Source organism: Apaloderma vittatum, unplaced genomic scaffold, assembly GCF_000703405.1.
Source record: "Apaloderma vittatum isolate BGI_N311 unplaced genomic scaffold, ASM70340v1 scaffold16369, whole genome shotgun sequence".
NCBI lineage: Eukaryota > Metazoa > Chordata > Aves > Trogoniformes > Trogonidae > Apaloderma > Apaloderma vittatum.
Window position 1 is genome coordinate 2,619 of NW_009734783.1, and position 17,528 is coordinate 20,146.

Consider the following 17,528-nt stretch of genomic DNA (forward strand, 5'->3'; position numbering starts at 1 on the left):
TAATGCAGCTGCCCTTGTGAATCCTGAGTGTTGTGTTCGCACAAAATAGTGAGTCTTTATTTATAATACCACAGAAAATATTATCAACCAGATGCACAAAGTGTTTTTACAAGGTTATTTGCCAGCCTTCTCTTGTGACTGGCAAGATAGCTCTACACCAGATTAACTCTGTGCTAGGGAACCAGGCAGGCTGCACAGGAGTTTTGCTGTGTGCTGTTGGTTAAGATGCAGTCTGGAACGAGAGGTTAACCAAATTTATGGAGCAATAGCTATTTTCCTGTACACGTGACTGTTCCTTTATGAGCTATCTTTTTTGTAGGTTTTGTATTAATAATATCCTTGTATCCAAATTAAGAAAGGAAATCCAATAACTTCTTTCAGATTAACTACTGTTACTTATTGCAATGTATTTTTAAATGATTTTTGTGTTTGCAATGCTGCAATTACAAAAGGAAGAAAAATGGAGACAGAGACCATTTTAAGTCTTAAACAGCAACTCAAGGAAGCAGAGAATGAGCGGAGGAAGGCGGCGCAATATGGCTTGCACTTACTGGAGTCCCAAAGTGAAGTTCAAAATCAGTTGGATCAAACACGCCGTGAATTGACTGAGAAAACTGAGGTGATGTTTTAAACTTTGAGTAAGAAAACGGTCAAAAACTTTTTTTTAATGACTTCTTGAATATCACAGGTCTTCTAAATGCCTTTTAGAGTCTAAATTAATTTTAATAAACCTTTTAAGTATTTGCAGAGAGGGTGCTTTATCTCTGCACTAGGATATTGAGCAGAATTTCATCTAACTGGGACAGGGTTTCCCAGCTAGTTATGCATCAACTGTTCAGTATCATGTAGGATTAATTGACTTCAATGTAAAATGAATGCTAAGTGCTAAAGTAAATTTGTTTTATAACACGTACTTTGGGTGTGTTTAGCAATTAAGTTGTGTTGTGCTCTGCCTGCAAGCTTTGTTTCACTTTAGAGCTGTAAAAAGAATGCTAGCAGCAAGACTGTAGAACTGATTTCTTCTCTAGTGGATTTTTCAAATATTTTAAATACCAAGGGTTTCTGAGTTTATCAGTGCCTTTTTTATACTGCTCAGATAAGAGAGTAGTGTAGTGTTAAAAGGCAGAGGTATTTACTTGACCAGTTTTTATTCAAGAAAATTCCAGTCAGGAAAGTATCTTCCACTTTTCATAAACACGTTAAGTTATGTTTGTTTTCAGTAAGCCCACGCTTCAGATGTGCCATTGCTGTTCACTTGTCTGTTCCTGGCTGTGCATATATCCCTTCTCTTGTGATAGAGCTACAACGTTTGTGGCTTTGTTGGAATTTTTGTTTGGGTTTGGGTTTTTGGGGTTTTTTTTTTAGCATCTGGGAAGTTGCAGCACCCTGCTATTCTGAATGACCACCAAGAACTTATTTTGATCAGTTTGCAGCTAGCAAGCTTAGTGCACAAGAGGCAGCTGGAAAAACCACAAGCGATAAGGCACGGCAGGATCCTCCTTTTCTACTGACAGCCTCACAAGCTGCTACTGGGTGAATCTGCACCCACAGGTTGTGATCCTGTGGTACAGGCTGGAGCAAAGTTAGAGTTAAGCATGTGCGAACCACATCACAGAATGGTTTGGGTTGGAAGGGACCTTTAAAGCTCCTCTGTTTCCAACCCTTCCACCATGTGCGGGGACATCTTGAACCAGTTCAGGTTGCTCAGTTAGTAACTTAGAGTCCAAGGGTGGCGGGAAGGAATTACGTGCTTTCGTACCCCAGCAGAACACCTTGTGTGGGAATGGTGGTCACCCAACAGATTCTTACGAGCTTCAGAATCTGTGGTTCTCCTCTTTGGAATCTGAGAGCCAAAGCAATTGCCATGAACACAAGCGTAGATTTTAACAGTAGGCACAAAAATCTTTCAGAAAAATCAGTGTACACTTCCCTAGCAGTTTGTGTAGACATACCATGCTACTATTTTTTTTTGTCTTTTTTTGGGTCTGGCCAGCAGTTCACTCCCAAAACTTTTCTGTGTGGTGTCTTTATCTTTAAAACTCATCCTGTATATTTGAGAGCTAAGCCTGTCTCTGCTAAGCTGGTGTCTAGGCCACAGAGGTCAGTTTCATACCTGGCAGCTTTTACTTTTATTATGTTCCTTTTCTAATTCTGATTTGTGTCTTAAGAGGTATTCTATTTTGAAAAAAAATCCTGCATCTTTAGACTGATTTGGTTTTGTTTTTTACCTTTTCTGCTTTCAAGACTTTTTTCTTCTTCTTAATTGCTGGCTGAATGGAAGAGTAAAATGAGGCTGCCCTTTATAATTAGCAAATGTTAATCAGCTTCCCGCTCTGCCTGATTGTATAAGTCATTGTTCAGTCTGGAGGGGTTGAGGGGATTTATTACGAAACAGTAGACAATTCAGCTGTCTTTACCAAACATTGAGCCCAACTGTTCTGCAGTATGGGAACACTTGATGGACTCTAACAATTTTTAACATAATTTGGTTCTGTGGCGGTAGAAAGGACATGTAAGCTCTCACTAAATTTGTTAGATTTGTGGAAAAGGTGCCCGTGCCCTTCATGCTAGGTGCAAAGGAATACAGTTTCTAGGAGGAAGAGAGTATTACTCATTTAAGTCATAAAATTTCAGAGCAGTTTTTCTATATTTAAAATATTGATATGACAATTCTCTAACTGGGACTTGAATAAAAGATAGAAAGAGACACAAGTTTCAGGCATTCTGTGTATTGGTTCTGAGCTTGTATTTAGTATGTTGTTCCCCAAGCACTTTGAATATCGCATCTAGATCTATTAATATGTTACTTCTTTCAGAAATTTGAACAAGAGAAATACTCTCTTCAGAGAGAAATTGAACTCAAGAATCGAATGTTGGAAAGCTTGAGTTTTGAATGTGATTCCCTTAAGCAACAGCAAAGCATGCAGCTGGATAAACAGAAAGAACAGCTTGCCAGAGTCTATGGACAAGAAATTGGTGACCTTAAAAACAAGGTTTGTCAACTAATATACAGCTAAAAAGTTGTTAACAGCATTATGTGTTTAACTCATAATTGGACACTTACTACCAAAACAAATCTAATGCTCACCCGCAGGAGCTTGTTTAGTTGATTTGTAACAAACAACTGCATAGTTATGTTCTAAATTACATTAAATTTCAAAGCTTATTTTTAAATGTCTACTCTTAAGTTGTATTTCTAAGACATTTTCTGTAGTTAGAACAGAGTGAAAAGCTTTTGTGCTTTTCTAGAATTTGTTGTATAATGATACTACTTGGTTGTCAACTGTCTTTAAGTTGGAGAACCTGAAAGCAGAACTAGATGAAACCCGACTATCGGAGAAACAGCTGAGGCAGAAAGTGGATCATCAGAAGGAAATAATTGCTGCCAAGTCAGAAGAACTGCATCTGATGTCTGAACGTGTGCATGAGACCATGTCTTCAGAAATGCTCAATCTTCAGCTGGAACTCACTGAACTAGAAAGTGTGAAGGTGTGTGACTAGAACTTAATTATTATCAGTGTAGGCTAGTTGAACGTAAAATTCGATGCTTTTGCTCATTTAGTTTTTAAATGCTTTATGTGTATTTGTACCTTATGCTTGGCTGACTGTTAAGACAATTTGCACAGAAAAAAAAGAGTAGCATTGTTAACTATAATACAACCTATTCTTCAAGATAATATTTTGTATTAAGAGTAATTATTACTAACAAAACTGTCTATAACAAAACTGTCACTTTTTCAAGTTGTCTTAAACTTGATTTATTTTTTTTTTTGTTCAGGCCAATGTTGAAGAAAAGCTAAATGAACTGCAGTACAGCAAAGAACAACTAGAACTCGTAAACAGTAACTTACGTAACCAGCTGGAGCGTCTACAGGCAGAAAAAGAAGAGAGGGAAAAAGAAGTTGTTTCTTATTGTAATGCTTTAGAGGTAATTTTATTCAACAGCAGTAGATAATCCCTGAATCCTACAAATTGTGGTGTTAGCTTTTCAGTGAAATAGGAGGATTTTTGAGGAGGGAGGGAGACAGATGAGGCAAGGGCCGGGAGGAGAAAAGGCTATTGCCTGTTGCTAAATACTCTGTATTGAAATTCTTTTGTGAAAGGCTGTGTGGAGATGCTTTGTAACATGACCTCTTCTCAGGTCGCTGATGTAATTCTCATTTTTATTTCCTACTAAATGCCTGGGACAATTTTGTACTGGGGAGTAAAGGATTTGTGACTAAATAGCACAGCAAGGCTAATAGTCTCAATACCGTTAATCCAGTTGATAAACATCGAAGGTTTTCTTTAAAGGTTTTTATTTGTGCTCGTCCTGAAGAATAAGTGGAATATCAAGCCTTTCAGTGAAACAAAATTGTCTCTTACTGTGCTTAGTGTTCTAGTCAGTTAAGTTCTGCAGCGCAATGTAATCTGTGCTAACGGCATAGAAAATGCAGAGGTAAAATTAACTGAATTAATTTAATTAAAATTAAATGAATGTATTCCCTACATTAAATGCTTAAATGACTTGATACTCTTTGCTTTAATCTAGAAAGCTCGCGAAGCTAATCAGGACCTTCAGGTTCAGCTGGATCACGCAGTGCAGCAGTCTTTGGACCCTACAAGTAAAGGCAATTCTCTCTTTGCTGAGGTACAATTATGCCACCGATACTTGAGAATATACTGAGGAGAGAAGAATTAGTTCCCAAGTTTTATTTTTTGATACAACCTTGAAAATATTAGAGTATCTATACCTGACCTGGCTGGCATGAATCTCTATTCCTCAAATACTGTTTCAGTGTTGAACTGTTTAGGACCTGACCTAGGGTAAACAGGTCTTATGCATGCTCTGAAGTTGAGGAGTTAGTAATTTAATGGAATCAATTAAAATTACCTAGCTATCAAGATAGAAGATGGAACTGAGGGATCTTGGCAGTTCTGTCTGCAGCTCGTAGCTCAAAGTAGTTTTGTTCAGCTGTAAGCCTTCTTTAATGCAAAAGATGGTATGTGAAATAAGAAGCTGATAAAAGCTGAAAATGGCTGGATATTTGAGCATTTGGCGGAGGTTTTGAATTGGAGTTCACCTGGTATTAATTGCATGCAAAGTTATTTTGTTTTCGGACAATACTCAGGGAATGGGTTGAACTGGTGCAATGTTCATATTGGTTTTTTGAAAGCATTCTCATGCCAGTGGACTGAACTATTCTGCAGTAACATTGAAGCATATGAAATGTTACTTTATTAAGGTCAATTGCCAGGCAACATCTCCTTGTAAAACTTGTCATCCACGTGACAACAAGCGTTATCATTTTCACAGTAATAATTGTTAACAATGTTCTGTAGGTGGAGGACCGTAGGGCAGAAATGGAACGACAACTGATCAGTGTGAAAATAAAATATCAGTCCCTACAAAAACAGCATGCATTCACTAGAGAACAATTGCAGAGAATGAAGGTATGACCGTTACTGTAATACTCCAGGCTTTTCTTGGGGTTTTCTAAGACAACGCTTTAGCACACAGGCTAGGAGATTTGATTATCTTAAAAATATGATCTGGTAATCTGGGCATGGGAAATGGGAGAGAGAAGAAAAAAAAAGTGAAATGTCGTTGTGCTATTTGGCTTCTGTGATACATCACCATTTTTCTGTGGCTACTAGTGCTGTATTTAGTGTAGAACTCTAAGTTACGCTGAAGGCGTTGTGTTTGCTTATTTTGGCAGTACTTGTTAAATGGAGAAAAGTAGAACCAGCATTCAGTTTGTCTTGACAATTGCTTTTTCTTATCTAATTCTCATACACAAAGAAATGATTTATGTGGTATTAACTCTGGTTGTCAGGATCAAATGTGAAGAAAAGGACAGACTTGTACTCTGATCACACTGTCATTTTTTCCCCTCTGGGTTGCGTTCTTGTTTGCCCATATTTTTATTGCTTTTCACTATATTTAGTGCAAGAATAAGTCACAACTTTTGCCATAACTGTCTAATTTAGGCTAGACTTCTGTAGGATGGGAGCCTGTTGGTAAATAGTGTTGAGAACTAGTTAGCACAAGTTGAGTTACAAACTACCGACTGTTTTCATGTTGGTCTTCTGATTGTCTGACACAAAAGTTGTGGGTCCTTTCATTTTGATCAAATACTTCATTATGCAATTTAAGGAGAGTGCTTACATGTAGAGTGTGATGTGAGTGTGAGTCAGTCCTGATTGAATGGTTTAAGAAACATTCCTAATACTCAAGATTTTCACCAAGACATGAGGCAGATTAGTGTCCCTGTTCCTCTACTTAATGTTTGTGTTTGACTTTCAATTTGTACTCATTTGTCCCCGTGATGCTTCTCCAGTGTCAGTTTTGGAGATAGCTGTCCTAGCAAACTACGTGTTTTGCTTAAGTTGCTGTCTTGGATCCCTGTCAGGATCGACTCTGCTTTGTGTCTTGTTGCGCTGCTGTGTGTTAAAGCTCAGGCTGGAGTGAACTGATCCCTTCGCTCAGCAGCTGACTCCTGTGGTACAGTTAACCCTTGTTGCAGCTTTGGTTACAAGAATGTCTGAATGTGGTCTTGACAGCCCACAGTATGCCCACCAGTTTCTTAATGTTTCTGTTCTTCATTTTTATGTAGATCAGCTGCAATTTTCTGTTTTCACAGTGAGCCCCAAAGTGAAAGGGGAGAAGGTTAGATGTCTGCGTGCTTGGGAAATGTAAGGGGAGTTCTAGTCAGCTGGCAAGAGTCAAAATTTTGCCTCCCTTATGTCCTGTAGAAGCTACAAGGAGATGACTGAACCTTTCTTTGGCCCTAGTTTGTGTACAGAATTGTCAGTACCTCTTACTTGGCACAGGACATTCCATAGGGTAAATCCTTTTCTGTTGTCTTCTCTGTTAATCTGTAGTTTGTTTCACTTGATCATTTCCCTGTGATTTCTCCAAGTGTCCTACAGCGTTGCCTTATCCTTACTGGCCAGACTGGTAAAAACGCTGCAGTTACCACTAACACCTTGTTAAGTCTTTCCATTATTGCCGTTCATGTTGTTTCTCCAGTTACTTAAATGTCTGTTATATCACTTGTGACTGAATGTGTTAAGGCCTTCCTACTGTGATATTACAGTGTTAATAGTTAGAAAAATTGCTATAAATGCAAGACATTTCTCTGATAAACTTATCCTTCTGTAATAGCAAAGGATGTTCTTTGCTTGAAAGGATGCGTTTTACTGAAGGAGTAGAAGCTGAAATTCTTGGATTAATGTTGCAGAAGGCAACCCCAGTGTTATGAGAAGTTCTTGACAGATGCATTTTAGCTGTGATAAACAAGCCTGGGCTGTAGCTGGTTTCTAGCTGATTTGTTTACAATTTGTGTGTGAAATGTTGTGTGTGTCCTTGACAGTATTTTTAGAGGTTCCTTAATCAATATGGAGAAAGATATGACACGTCAAGATTACTCTGTTCAGTAAGTTTTAAGCTGTCCTAAAGACTTCTAGTGTCAACCTGTGGTGATAATTAAGAGTAATGACTTTAAGCATTCAGTGCTCTTCTGTATTCAGGATTAGAAGTACAAGGCTCGAGTAGCCTAACCAGTCTGGGAAGAGGTTGAGGTTTTCAATCAGTTAACTAAGTATTTGTTGTAACAGTTTCTGGTTTGTTTTTTTTTTTTTTTGCAGTTGCAGATGGCGACACTGCTACAGATGAAAGGCTCTCAGGCAGAGTTTGAGCAGCTGGAACGCTTACAGTCCATGGTAGAACAAAAGAATGGTGAGGTCGAAGATCTTCTTATGAAAGTGAGACAGCTAGAAAAATTTAAGGTATGTGGTCTGTAATTAAGTAGAGAAGTCGTAATAAAAAGCTAAAGACATGATAAGAAGAATTGAGAATTCTGTGAAGTTTGAAAAGGGATCCAAAGACTATTCATGTCGTTATTAACTCAAGTTCTGTTTTACAGCTGTAGAAAATATACTTTGGAAGTTCAGAGGCGCAGAAAATGCTACACCACCCCAGTCCCCTGTTGGGAAAGAATCTTTCCTGGGTTCCTTTGTGTAGCACCTTCGTGTTTTACGTAGTTACCTGCAGTGTTTAAATCCAATTACTTGGTCAAGCTTCACTGAGCTATGACATTTGATGAAACTTTTAAAATTATTTTTTTATTTTTCCTCTTGGAAGACAAAACCATTTCAAATTTTGATGATGTATACTTAGGCTTTTTTTGTATCAGCTGTATTGGATTTCTTGGCTATTTCCTTAGTATGTCCTAGCTGCAGTTGAAGCATTTTTTTTTCTAGAAAATAGAATTGTTTAATCATCCTTGTAAAGCAATTTTTCTCAGCTCTCTTATGCCGCTTAATAGCAGCTTGTAAGTGTTTCGAAAGGTGAGAAATACCTGTATGCACTGTTGTAGCGTTACTGATGTTTGTGTGTATACAGAGTGAAAACCTGCAGCTTTTCTTACTTTCTTACATACTTATAGACTCATTTGGCCCTTTCTTATCACAGCTTTGCAATGTTGACTTAAGTGTATTAGCTTATGCATTTGGATTATGCTTTCCAGGATAGCATCCTCTATTCTGCATTTAACCTAAGTGGTGGAAAGCTAAGCTTAACCCATTTTAGTAAGTAAAAGAGACAGCTTGATTGCTTCGCTAGTTTTGTCATGTATAAGCTTTGTGCTGTAGATAAGTAGAATCAGGAAATGAGATTGATTCCAGTAACTGTGAAAATTACCTGCAGTCAAGGGCTGACAGAAGGCTGTGAGGTCTGAGGGACAGCATTAAATCTAAGTACTGTTTGCTCAGAAAAAGGGCACAATTCCCTCCTGAGAATATCGCATATTATAGAAGTGTTTATTGTATTTATGGCATCTTTACTATAAACCAACTTTCTCATTTAAAAGATGTAACTGTTGCTGAGATTTTGGCTATTGATTAACATGACTTGCATTCCCTTGGGGTCCACCTGCTGAAGACTAGAAAGAAAGGCTGAAACAAATTCCCTGTGGCTTAACTGAATGTCCTGTATCTTCAAGTGAAAAGGAAGATAAACTATTATGCAGTGCTACTTGAAAACCTTCTGGAGCTGAGAACTTGCATTTAAATTTTTTCTTTCAGTGAGAGAGAGAACTGTCAGTTTCAATGCTAGTTGACACTTGTAACAGATGAGGAAGTACTCCACAACTGGCCTTTCTTGTATGTTTAAATGCCTTCTGTGATGGAAAATTCCACTTAAGGACTCAGCTTTGTGCTTTGGAAAGGTCCCTCTGTGACAACCTGACTGGTTTATTTTTTCCATCAGACTTTATATGAGAATATGGAAGAATCCAGAGCGAGTAGTAGCTCCAAGGGAGGAGAGTGTGAAGATGGCTACTATGCAGACTTACTGCAAATGAAACTTGACAACTCAAAGTACGTATTTAACAGTCTGACTCTTAGGAGTTGGCTGTAGTTTGGTTATTTCCTAGCTGCTAGTAGGTTTTATTCTCTCTCTTTTTGTTACTGTGTGTATGTAGTCCACCGACCTGTATGTTCAGATATGCCGCCTGTCTTGTTTTCCAGTGCAGTGGAACCATCCTGTCTTCATTATAGAACTGAGAGTTGTTTCATTGGTTATTTTAGTTATTGTTGCAAAAGATAGCAGCAGAACTATTTTATATTGGTTTTGCTTCCTTCTAGAAACCTTGTTCATATTTCTAGATAAAAGATAATTGAGACCTTTTTAAAAAAAAAAAAGGGGGGGAAAGAAAAAGCCATGTCTGAGTGACCGTATCATTCTGTTTCTTGCCTCAGCAAGGAAACCGAAACCTTGAAAAATGAACTATCCTTACAGAGGATGAAAGCTCTGTATGAGAGCCAAAGGGTTCTGGAAGTTGAAAGGAAACTCTTCACCAAAGAGAGGCATTTGCAGGCTTGTCAGAGTGAGAATATGAACTTGCAAGTTATGCTGGATGAGCTAAAAATGAAGTACGAACCTGAAGGTAAATATTACTTGTCTGTGTGGAAAAAACGTTTTGTCTTCTCATCCTTCACGAAGTTGAACAACGTTAAACAGGATGACGTTGGGTTAGCTTAGGTATAAACTAAGTTGTCTGTTAAGAGTTACATGTGACTAGGTAACTTGGAGTAATGTTCCTTATTACTTGCATTATGAATGTGTTGGTGGATAAGTTAACTCCAGCTTTGCTTATGTACAAACAAGTATATTTTTTGTTTGTTTTTTAGAACTATTTAAAGGCACTAAAATTAAAAAGAAGAGGGACAAGATTGAGGGTGCTATGTGTGAATACTTGGACAGCAAAAATGCTTCAGTAAAAGAAGCTGCTCTCCCTGAATTGCCAAGTAAGGAAGAATCAAAGATGACTTCCAAGAAATTGGAGCAGAGTGATGCTTCTCCAAAAAAATATGCTCTTGAAGCACCACCACTCAATATAGCTCTTCAAGCAATGCAAACAGTAGTTGAACCTGAAAGAGAAAGAAAGAGAGTTAAAACTAAGGATGAGAATCCCGATGCCTTTACTTCATACTTCAGCAGAAGTGGAATTAGTTCCTTGACTTCAGCTGCCCCCAGGTCAGTGTCAGCTTCTGTCTATGGTCAAGGCAATCAGCACAGACCTGCATCTCTTTTCTTTCGCTGCATGAACTGTGCTATCCACCTCCTTATCTATTTCCTCAGTATTGCATGCAGTGTAATTCCTCAGCTCCGGCTACCTGCGCTCAACCTCTCGATACCTTTTAGAAAGACTAAAATGATGACTAATGAAAAAGACTCTTGAAACTGTAACAAACTTTGAAATACCTTTTCAAGTACTTGAAAATGTTTCAGGTGTGCAAATAGCAGGAAAGCTCCCTCAGTTTGCTCTAACGACAGGAACAGGACTGTTCTCTCACTCCCTTCAAAGTTGCTGCATGCCTGTGTTACGTATCAAAGTAACAAAGGCCATAGGTATCATGCTTGGGTTTCTTAGCTTATTTCAGCCCTCACCAACTCCCAGATTTAGCTAAGAGCCTAACAATTATTTATACTTAATTCTTATCCTGAACTGAATTAACAGAACTTGCATTGTACAAGGTAATAGTCCTTTATGCTGTTTGTGTTGTCAAGGTAACTGACTTCCATAATCTGAATATATCACAACTAGTAACACAACTGCTAAATTAATATCAAGCTTTTCCCCTGAACTGAGATTTAAATTATTTTTTGATAGATGGCAAGTAACTGAGAACAGTAATTAGCTCCAACTGTTTATATCCTGGTTAAAAGAATGCTGATTTTCTTTTTCCAGCTGATGTTTTTGTATTCTCTTGCTGTTTGTAATCTTCATAAACACATCTGAGTGTTCTGGGCGAGAAAAAATATCTGAAATATTCCAGATAATTTATGATTTGAGGTTACAAGTTGCTAATGTCTGCTAGTAAGAATAGCTCGAGTCTAGAATGTCAGCAGCTTCAAAGGTGGAGGAAGCCCTAACAGATGGAAATCTGTACAGTATATCCCAAATGAATGGCACTCAGAAGTAATCGGATTGGTACTTAGACTCTCGGATGAATTATTCAAGTTTGCACTGGATACAGCTAACAAATTTGAAGTAACCGAACTGCACAATCATTTGCAACGTTCTGGAAAGAATATGGCAGAAGTAGCAGTTTAAGTAGGTGTGTCGAAATGCACAGGGACTGTTACTGAGAAGGAAAGATCAGGGAGGTCAGATGTGGGTGGTGAAAGCTGAAAGACTGGATAATTTAGTGATGGTATTGTCTTCTGTCCGCATAAAGGAAAAGAAGCAAGTAACTTGGGCGTAAAAGACTTTAACTTTTATTTCCTCATAAGTACACTGTCTGTCAACAGGAAGTTGTTGGAAACAGTTTGTGTGAACTGAAGGGATAAACCTACAGGAGAGGGAGCAAGGAGAGGGAATTGTTTTATGGAGTTGATGTTTGAATGCAGACCAAGTGGGAAAAGTGCAAGAGGAAGATGAAGTCAAAATTCAGACGGAGGGTTTTAGCCTTGCACCCATTGCCATTGGTTCAAAGAAGGAACAAAACACATGGGTAGATTTGAAAAAAATAAACCCTACAAACACAGTAACATGAAAAGCCACAAAATTCCAAATAAGTTTTTAAATTGTTTTCAATAGTGTTATGAAACTGTACAGGGCAAATCCAGACAGAAGGTTCTGTTCATGTTTCTGATTGTGTTAATGAATGACTAAATCATCTATTAATGATATTGTTGAGGTAACATTGAGGATTTACTTAATCTGGTATGATTTATTATGAAAGAGGAAGTGATGATAAAATCGGAGTGTTTGAGAGGTTGGGTTTCTAGACACTAAAAGAATTTCTGGACTGTTCTGTGATGGCTGTGGCCAAACCCCATGTAGGAGTACAGCTGAATGTAAAGGTGCAACAAATAGTTGCGACTTGAGTAGGAGTGTGGACCTTAAAATGGGGAGTTTAGAGGAGGGAAAAATAATTGGCATGTGCCTGGTGGCTAATTGTCAGTGTGGCACTTGGCATGAAGTAAAATGTGATGCTCTGAAAGGGCTGTTGTGGTGGTTGGGGGTCATTTCTGTAACAAGTAGTTTGTGTGCAGTGATTAGTCTAGCTCTGTCTTACTGGCTCATGAAGTGACGCAGTGAAAAGGGTTGTGGTAACCATTCAAAGATGCAAACTTGATCTCTATAAAATGGCATTTGAAAAACTCTGTCTTAGGTTAGAAGGTGATGAAGAAGTGGTCAGAAGGGATCTCTACTTGTATGGGTCACAAATTTCCTTGTTTGAAGAGTCTTGCTTGCTCATGTGATTTAGCAAGGTAAAGCTCAGTAACTGAACTAAGGGTTTATGTACCTACCTGCAGAGTGTGTGTATGCTTACAGAAGTTTAGGCAAGTAGATGTTGCAATGCTTTATGAGGTGCTGGTGCTGGTGAGGTGATGGTATGTGACTGTTGAGAGTGTACTAGTCGACTAAAGATTGCCATATAAGTGATTATTATTAATAGCTATTGTAATTCAGACAATGCAAAGGTTACAGGCAGGGATGTCTCTTGTTAGGCTAATGGGTCAGTTCGAAAGATCACTTCTGTAGTGAAATGGTTTTCTTAGGTTCTGAAATGGAAACAACGAATTCCAGCCCTTAGTGCCCAACTTAGTTTGCGTTTAGATTTGAGGTTGTTAGCTTTAGTTTGATCTAAAGAAGGGCTTGTGTGCCTAAGAGCTTATTTGCTCTTCTAAATTAGTTGGATTACATACACCAAGTCTACCTCATTTGGGCTTTGTTCAAATGCCTGTAGCCATTTGGCTCAGCAGGAGATTTGGATAACTAATACTCTCTTTGGGGTTTTAGTCGCGGCATTCATCCTCAGGAAGTAAAGCTCCATCTGATGAGATGAGTTGATCTGCCTTAAATGTGTAGAAGGAACCCCCTTATATCTTGGTTTTGCAATCTACAAGGTCAAAGCTTGATGGAATGATGTCATCGTTTCACAACCATTTTCTTTTTTTTCCTAAGTGGAAATGTTTAACTCATCTCTTCCTAATCCATCTGTTTCCCCATGCTAACACTTCATGAAATATTCCAGTGCCATAAGGGGTGCTGTATGAGCTGGTATGACGACTGTGTGGGTGAAATTCAGCTTTTTGCCAGATGCTCACCCAGCTGCTCTCAGTGCTCCTCCAACAGGATGGAGGCAAAAACAAGATAAAGCAGCTTGTGGGCTGAGATAAAGAAGGGCTCAATTAGCTACAAGCAAAACTGACTTTGTGCTGTTCCTTCATTATCATGAAGATGAGTTCAAGAGAATTAAAGAAAGGACGGAGCAATTTTTGAGGTCCGTGAGACTTACATCAGAACATGCTCAGCTGTTAAACTTTGGAATTTGTTAACTGAACTCATTCATTTGTTGTTAGACATAGCAGCCTGTAGGCATGATCTATTACACACTGGTAAAATGTCTATTTTTTTAAAAAAATGTAATTCGTGTGGAAATGAAAGTATTGTTCAACAACTTGCAGGCTGTAGAATAGTGAGTCCTGAAGCATTTGCAGGCCAACTATATGATACTAAGAATCAAAGAGGAAAAGCTTAATTACTTGGACTGTCTGTTCACTGTCACATTAAAGCTCAACTATTTGAATCTGCAGGCATTTCTGAATACCTCACTGCCAGAAAATAACGTTTTTGTGAGTGAAGTAAGTCATGGCAATCTATTGCTGCTCTCGGTAAAAGCTGCAAGTACCTTAAAATTGTAGGTTACTAATGTGGAATGGCTCATTCCTTTAGTCCGAGGAGGTTAGCTTACTTATGCAGACTTGTGTAACCATTTTGGTGTGCCTTCAAAACATGAAAAGTTGATTTTTTTTTTTTTTCTCTTTTCAAATAATGGAGTTTAATATAGCTGTTTACATTTGTGAAACAGTATTGTGTTTCTGATAGGAATGTGATTCCCAGAGTTGTTGCATAATGCAGTAACAGAATTACTTAATAGTGTGGAAGAGGAGTATTTTGTATAAATCCAGTTGTGCTGCTTTGGAACATAATTGAAGTAAATTCAATTTTTATTTGGCCTTTTGATTTGCGTTCTTGCTTTGCTCTGTATATTTACAGAGAATTCTTGTTGGAAATTTTGGCCATTAGGTTAGGGCTTTAGGTGGCCTGGGACAGAGGTTGTTTTAAAGCAGAAGAGTGGAGGAACAAATGAGGAGAAGCAGCCATAGGGGACAGATGGAGAGACACAAGCGATCCATCCCTAATTACGGTTGCCAGGGGAGCAGATACTGACCTGCAGGTTAAACACTCGCCAGGAGATCATTACCAAGAATACACTTTTCTTCTTTCCTGAATAACTGGTTCTTGTTGTAACCATTATGTGGCTGCTTGCAAGTAGCAGCACATCTAGAATGGAGAGGAGCTGGGGGAAAGCTGACCGTGGACAAAAAAATATTAGCTGTCAGGTGTGGACTTACTGCAAAGCAGATGGTGGAGCAACCAGCACTGACCTCTAGGGGAGGTGTGCGGCAAAAGCACAGTTCTCATCAGTCTGTTGGGACAGCGCTTGAAGGAAATCTGTAGATTGCTTGCATTGGCCAAGAAGGGTTTACTTTTGTGTGTAAAGATAGGCTGGGTGCATCTGCAGCAAAATTTCCCCAAGCTTTGTTACGTTGCCTTTCATAGTCTTTGTCTTCAGCTGCATCTCTCTGCATTGCAAATAATCTCTGACAGCTGGCTAGCTGCCGTGCTTGTTTGGAAAACCATCACTGACAGCAGCTGCAGATTGTGGGTTGCTCATGGAAGGTTCTTGAGACCTCTACAAATTCACAAGGTCACTAGAGAACTGCTTTAGCAGACATGGTGCTGAATCAGCGTAGGATTTTAGCATCATAGAACTGTAGAATGTGTTGGGCTGGAAGGGACCTTTAAAGGCCATCAAGTCCAACCCCTGCAGTGAGCAGGGACGTCTTCAACTAGATCAGGTTGCTCAGAGCCCCATCAAGCCTGACCTTGAATGTCTCGAGCGGGAGCCTCCACCACCTCTCTGGGCAACCTCTACCAGTGTCTCACCACCCTCATAGTGAAGAACTTTGTCCTGACATGTAATCTAAATCTACCCTGCTCTAGATTAAAACCATTGCCCCTCGTTATACATACCCCTGTGAACAGTCCCTCCCCAGCTTTGTTGTAGCCCTCTTTAAGTACTGGGAGGCCACTATAAGGTCTCCTCAGCCCCTTCTCCAGGCTGAACAACCCCAACTCTCTCAGCCTGGCCTCATAGATGAGGTGCTCCAGCACTTTGATCATTCTTGTGGCCCTTCTCTGGACCTGCTCCAACAGGTCTTTCTTGTGTTGATGGCTCCAGAGCTGGCTGCAGGACTCCAGGTGAGTTCTCCCCAGAGGAGAGGGGCAGAATCACCTCTCTGGCCCTGCTGGTCGTGCTGCTTTTGATACAGCCCAGGATACAATTGACCTTCTGAATGTGAGTGCTTCATGTCCAGCTTTCTGTCCCCCAGTACCCCCAAGTCCTTTTGCTCACGGCTGCTCTCTAGCACATCATGCCCCAGTGTGTTTTGATGAGGAGGATTGCCCCAGCCCAGGTACAGGGACCACATGTTGATACGGAAAGTGATGTTTAATCTGGAACTTCATTTTCCATCATCTGTTTCGCTGTGGAAATATTTGTGTGTAATAGTTGGTTGTGATTGAGTAAATACTGCTGTCAGTTTGTTCTAATTGCGCATTTTTATGTTTAGTAAGTAATTCTTAAATAATGAAAACATCTCACTGTGTACAGATGTCTAAATCTTGTTAATTTACCTCTTGAACAGTGTGGCAGTTGTGTTCCTATTTGCATTCATAGCAGAATTAAAACATGTCAGTGGACAAATAATGTAGTTTATAGTGTCGGGATTTTTTTTTTTTTTTCCCAATAGCTTCTTTTCAGATATTCAGGACTTAACATAAAGGCACTAGTAGTGCAGAACTAGGTGGATAACTAGAATATTGTGTCAAGTGTGGTGCTTTTTTCATGGCGTTAAAGAAAAATGCGTGATTCCTTCATGCTTGCATTAATATTACTGTGACTTTTCACTTGGAGCTGTGCTTTTGTGGACTTGATTTCCTTTATATGCGTGGCACAGTCACTTATTTTAAAGCTGCTCCCAGCCAGTTAACACATTCGATAACCTTTTTTCCCCAAACGTTTCAGCAGATAATGGGGGAGCAAGGCTATACTTCAGGTGATGAAATGTGAATAGGATCAATAGAAAGATGCTTTATTTTAGTTTCGTTTTATTCTTTAACACTGCTTGCTCCTTCTCTGCACGCGGATGGGGTCGTATGCCCCTTGGGCTGTGGGATTTTGCTGAAAAAGCTTTGCATGTGCCGAAATAGACAGGATGCAGGGACAACCACAAACCACAGCTGAAATGCAGAGAGTAAATTTATTCTTGCTCCCTGAGAATCTGGAGACTCTGCAGCAGCACCCAGGCGAGGCACGCAGGCAGCGATCACACGAGCAGGAGCAGCGCAGGCCCAAGGAGATCTGGCCTTGCTTGGCAGCCCGTGGTGGTTATCCCGCTGCCCAGTTACGCTTTCCTTGCGGCTCTGCTGAGTTGCCAGGGCTCACACAACAGCTTTGCTTTGTTCCTTCCCATAGCGGGGCGGGGATGTGAGAGATGCACCCGCATCTCTCGCCGGCCTCTGGTACCCAAGTGCGGGCGTGCTGCTTGTCGAGCAGTAATCCCCTGTGATGGGCGTGTTTTTCAGCTGCACATCGCTTGAGCTTACCTACAGTCCTCCTTGCCAATCTTCCATTATGTTGTCACACTCTTACTTTAGCCCTGTTTTTTATTAACTAAATATGTATTTAGAATGGTTGCTTTGCCTATAGGTTAACAGCTGAATCCAGATTTGAAACTACAGAAGAAGATAAGAAAGAAAATAATATCACGCCTGAGAAGAAAACACGAAAGAAAAAATATACAACGTTGTATGTGTCTTCTAAGCCGGCTTCTGAAACACAGTGTGCTCAGCAATAAAACTTAGAGTTCTGGAAGGATCCTGATCAATTTGGAGTCCTGCTTC

At 39.5% G+C, this 17,528-nt stretch overlaps 1 protein-coding gene across 1 annotated transcript; it reads left to right on the forward strand.

Annotated features, from left to right (window-relative positions):
* Positions 1–447: 447 nt before the first annotated feature.
* SPDL1 (spindle apparatus coiled-coil protein 1) lies at positions 448–17,482 on the forward strand. The gene is made up of 11 exons (XM_009876402.1): positions 448–619; positions 2,817–2,993; positions 3,295–3,489; positions 3,779–3,928; positions 4,532–4,630; positions 5,323–5,433; positions 7,630–7,770; positions 9,251–9,360; positions 9,742–9,929; positions 10,174–10,519; positions 17,335–17,482. The coding sequence occupies exons 1-11, from the start codon at positions 461–463 to the stop codon at positions 17,480–17,482; spliced, it is 1,824 nt and encodes a 607-aa protein (XP_009874704.1). The 5' UTR covers positions 448–460.
* Positions 17,483–17,528: the final 46 nt, after the last annotated feature.

What these genes read in the sequence shown, in the direction of transcription:
- SPDL1 (XM_009876402.1), top strand. Translation starts at nt 461, where the DNA reads ATGGAGACAGAGACCATTTTAAGTCTTAAACAGCAACTCAAGGAAGCA. An exon ending in GCAATTCTCTCTTTGCTGAG is followed by an intron (nt 4,631 to 5,322) that starts GTACAATTATGC and finishes AATGTTCTGTAG; the next exon opens with GTGGAGGACCGTAGGGCAGA. An exon ending in TTGACTTCAGCTGCCCCCAG is followed by an intron (nt 10,520 to 17,334) that starts GTCAGTGTCAGC and finishes CTTTGCCTATAG; the next exon opens with GTTAACAGCTGAATCCAGAT.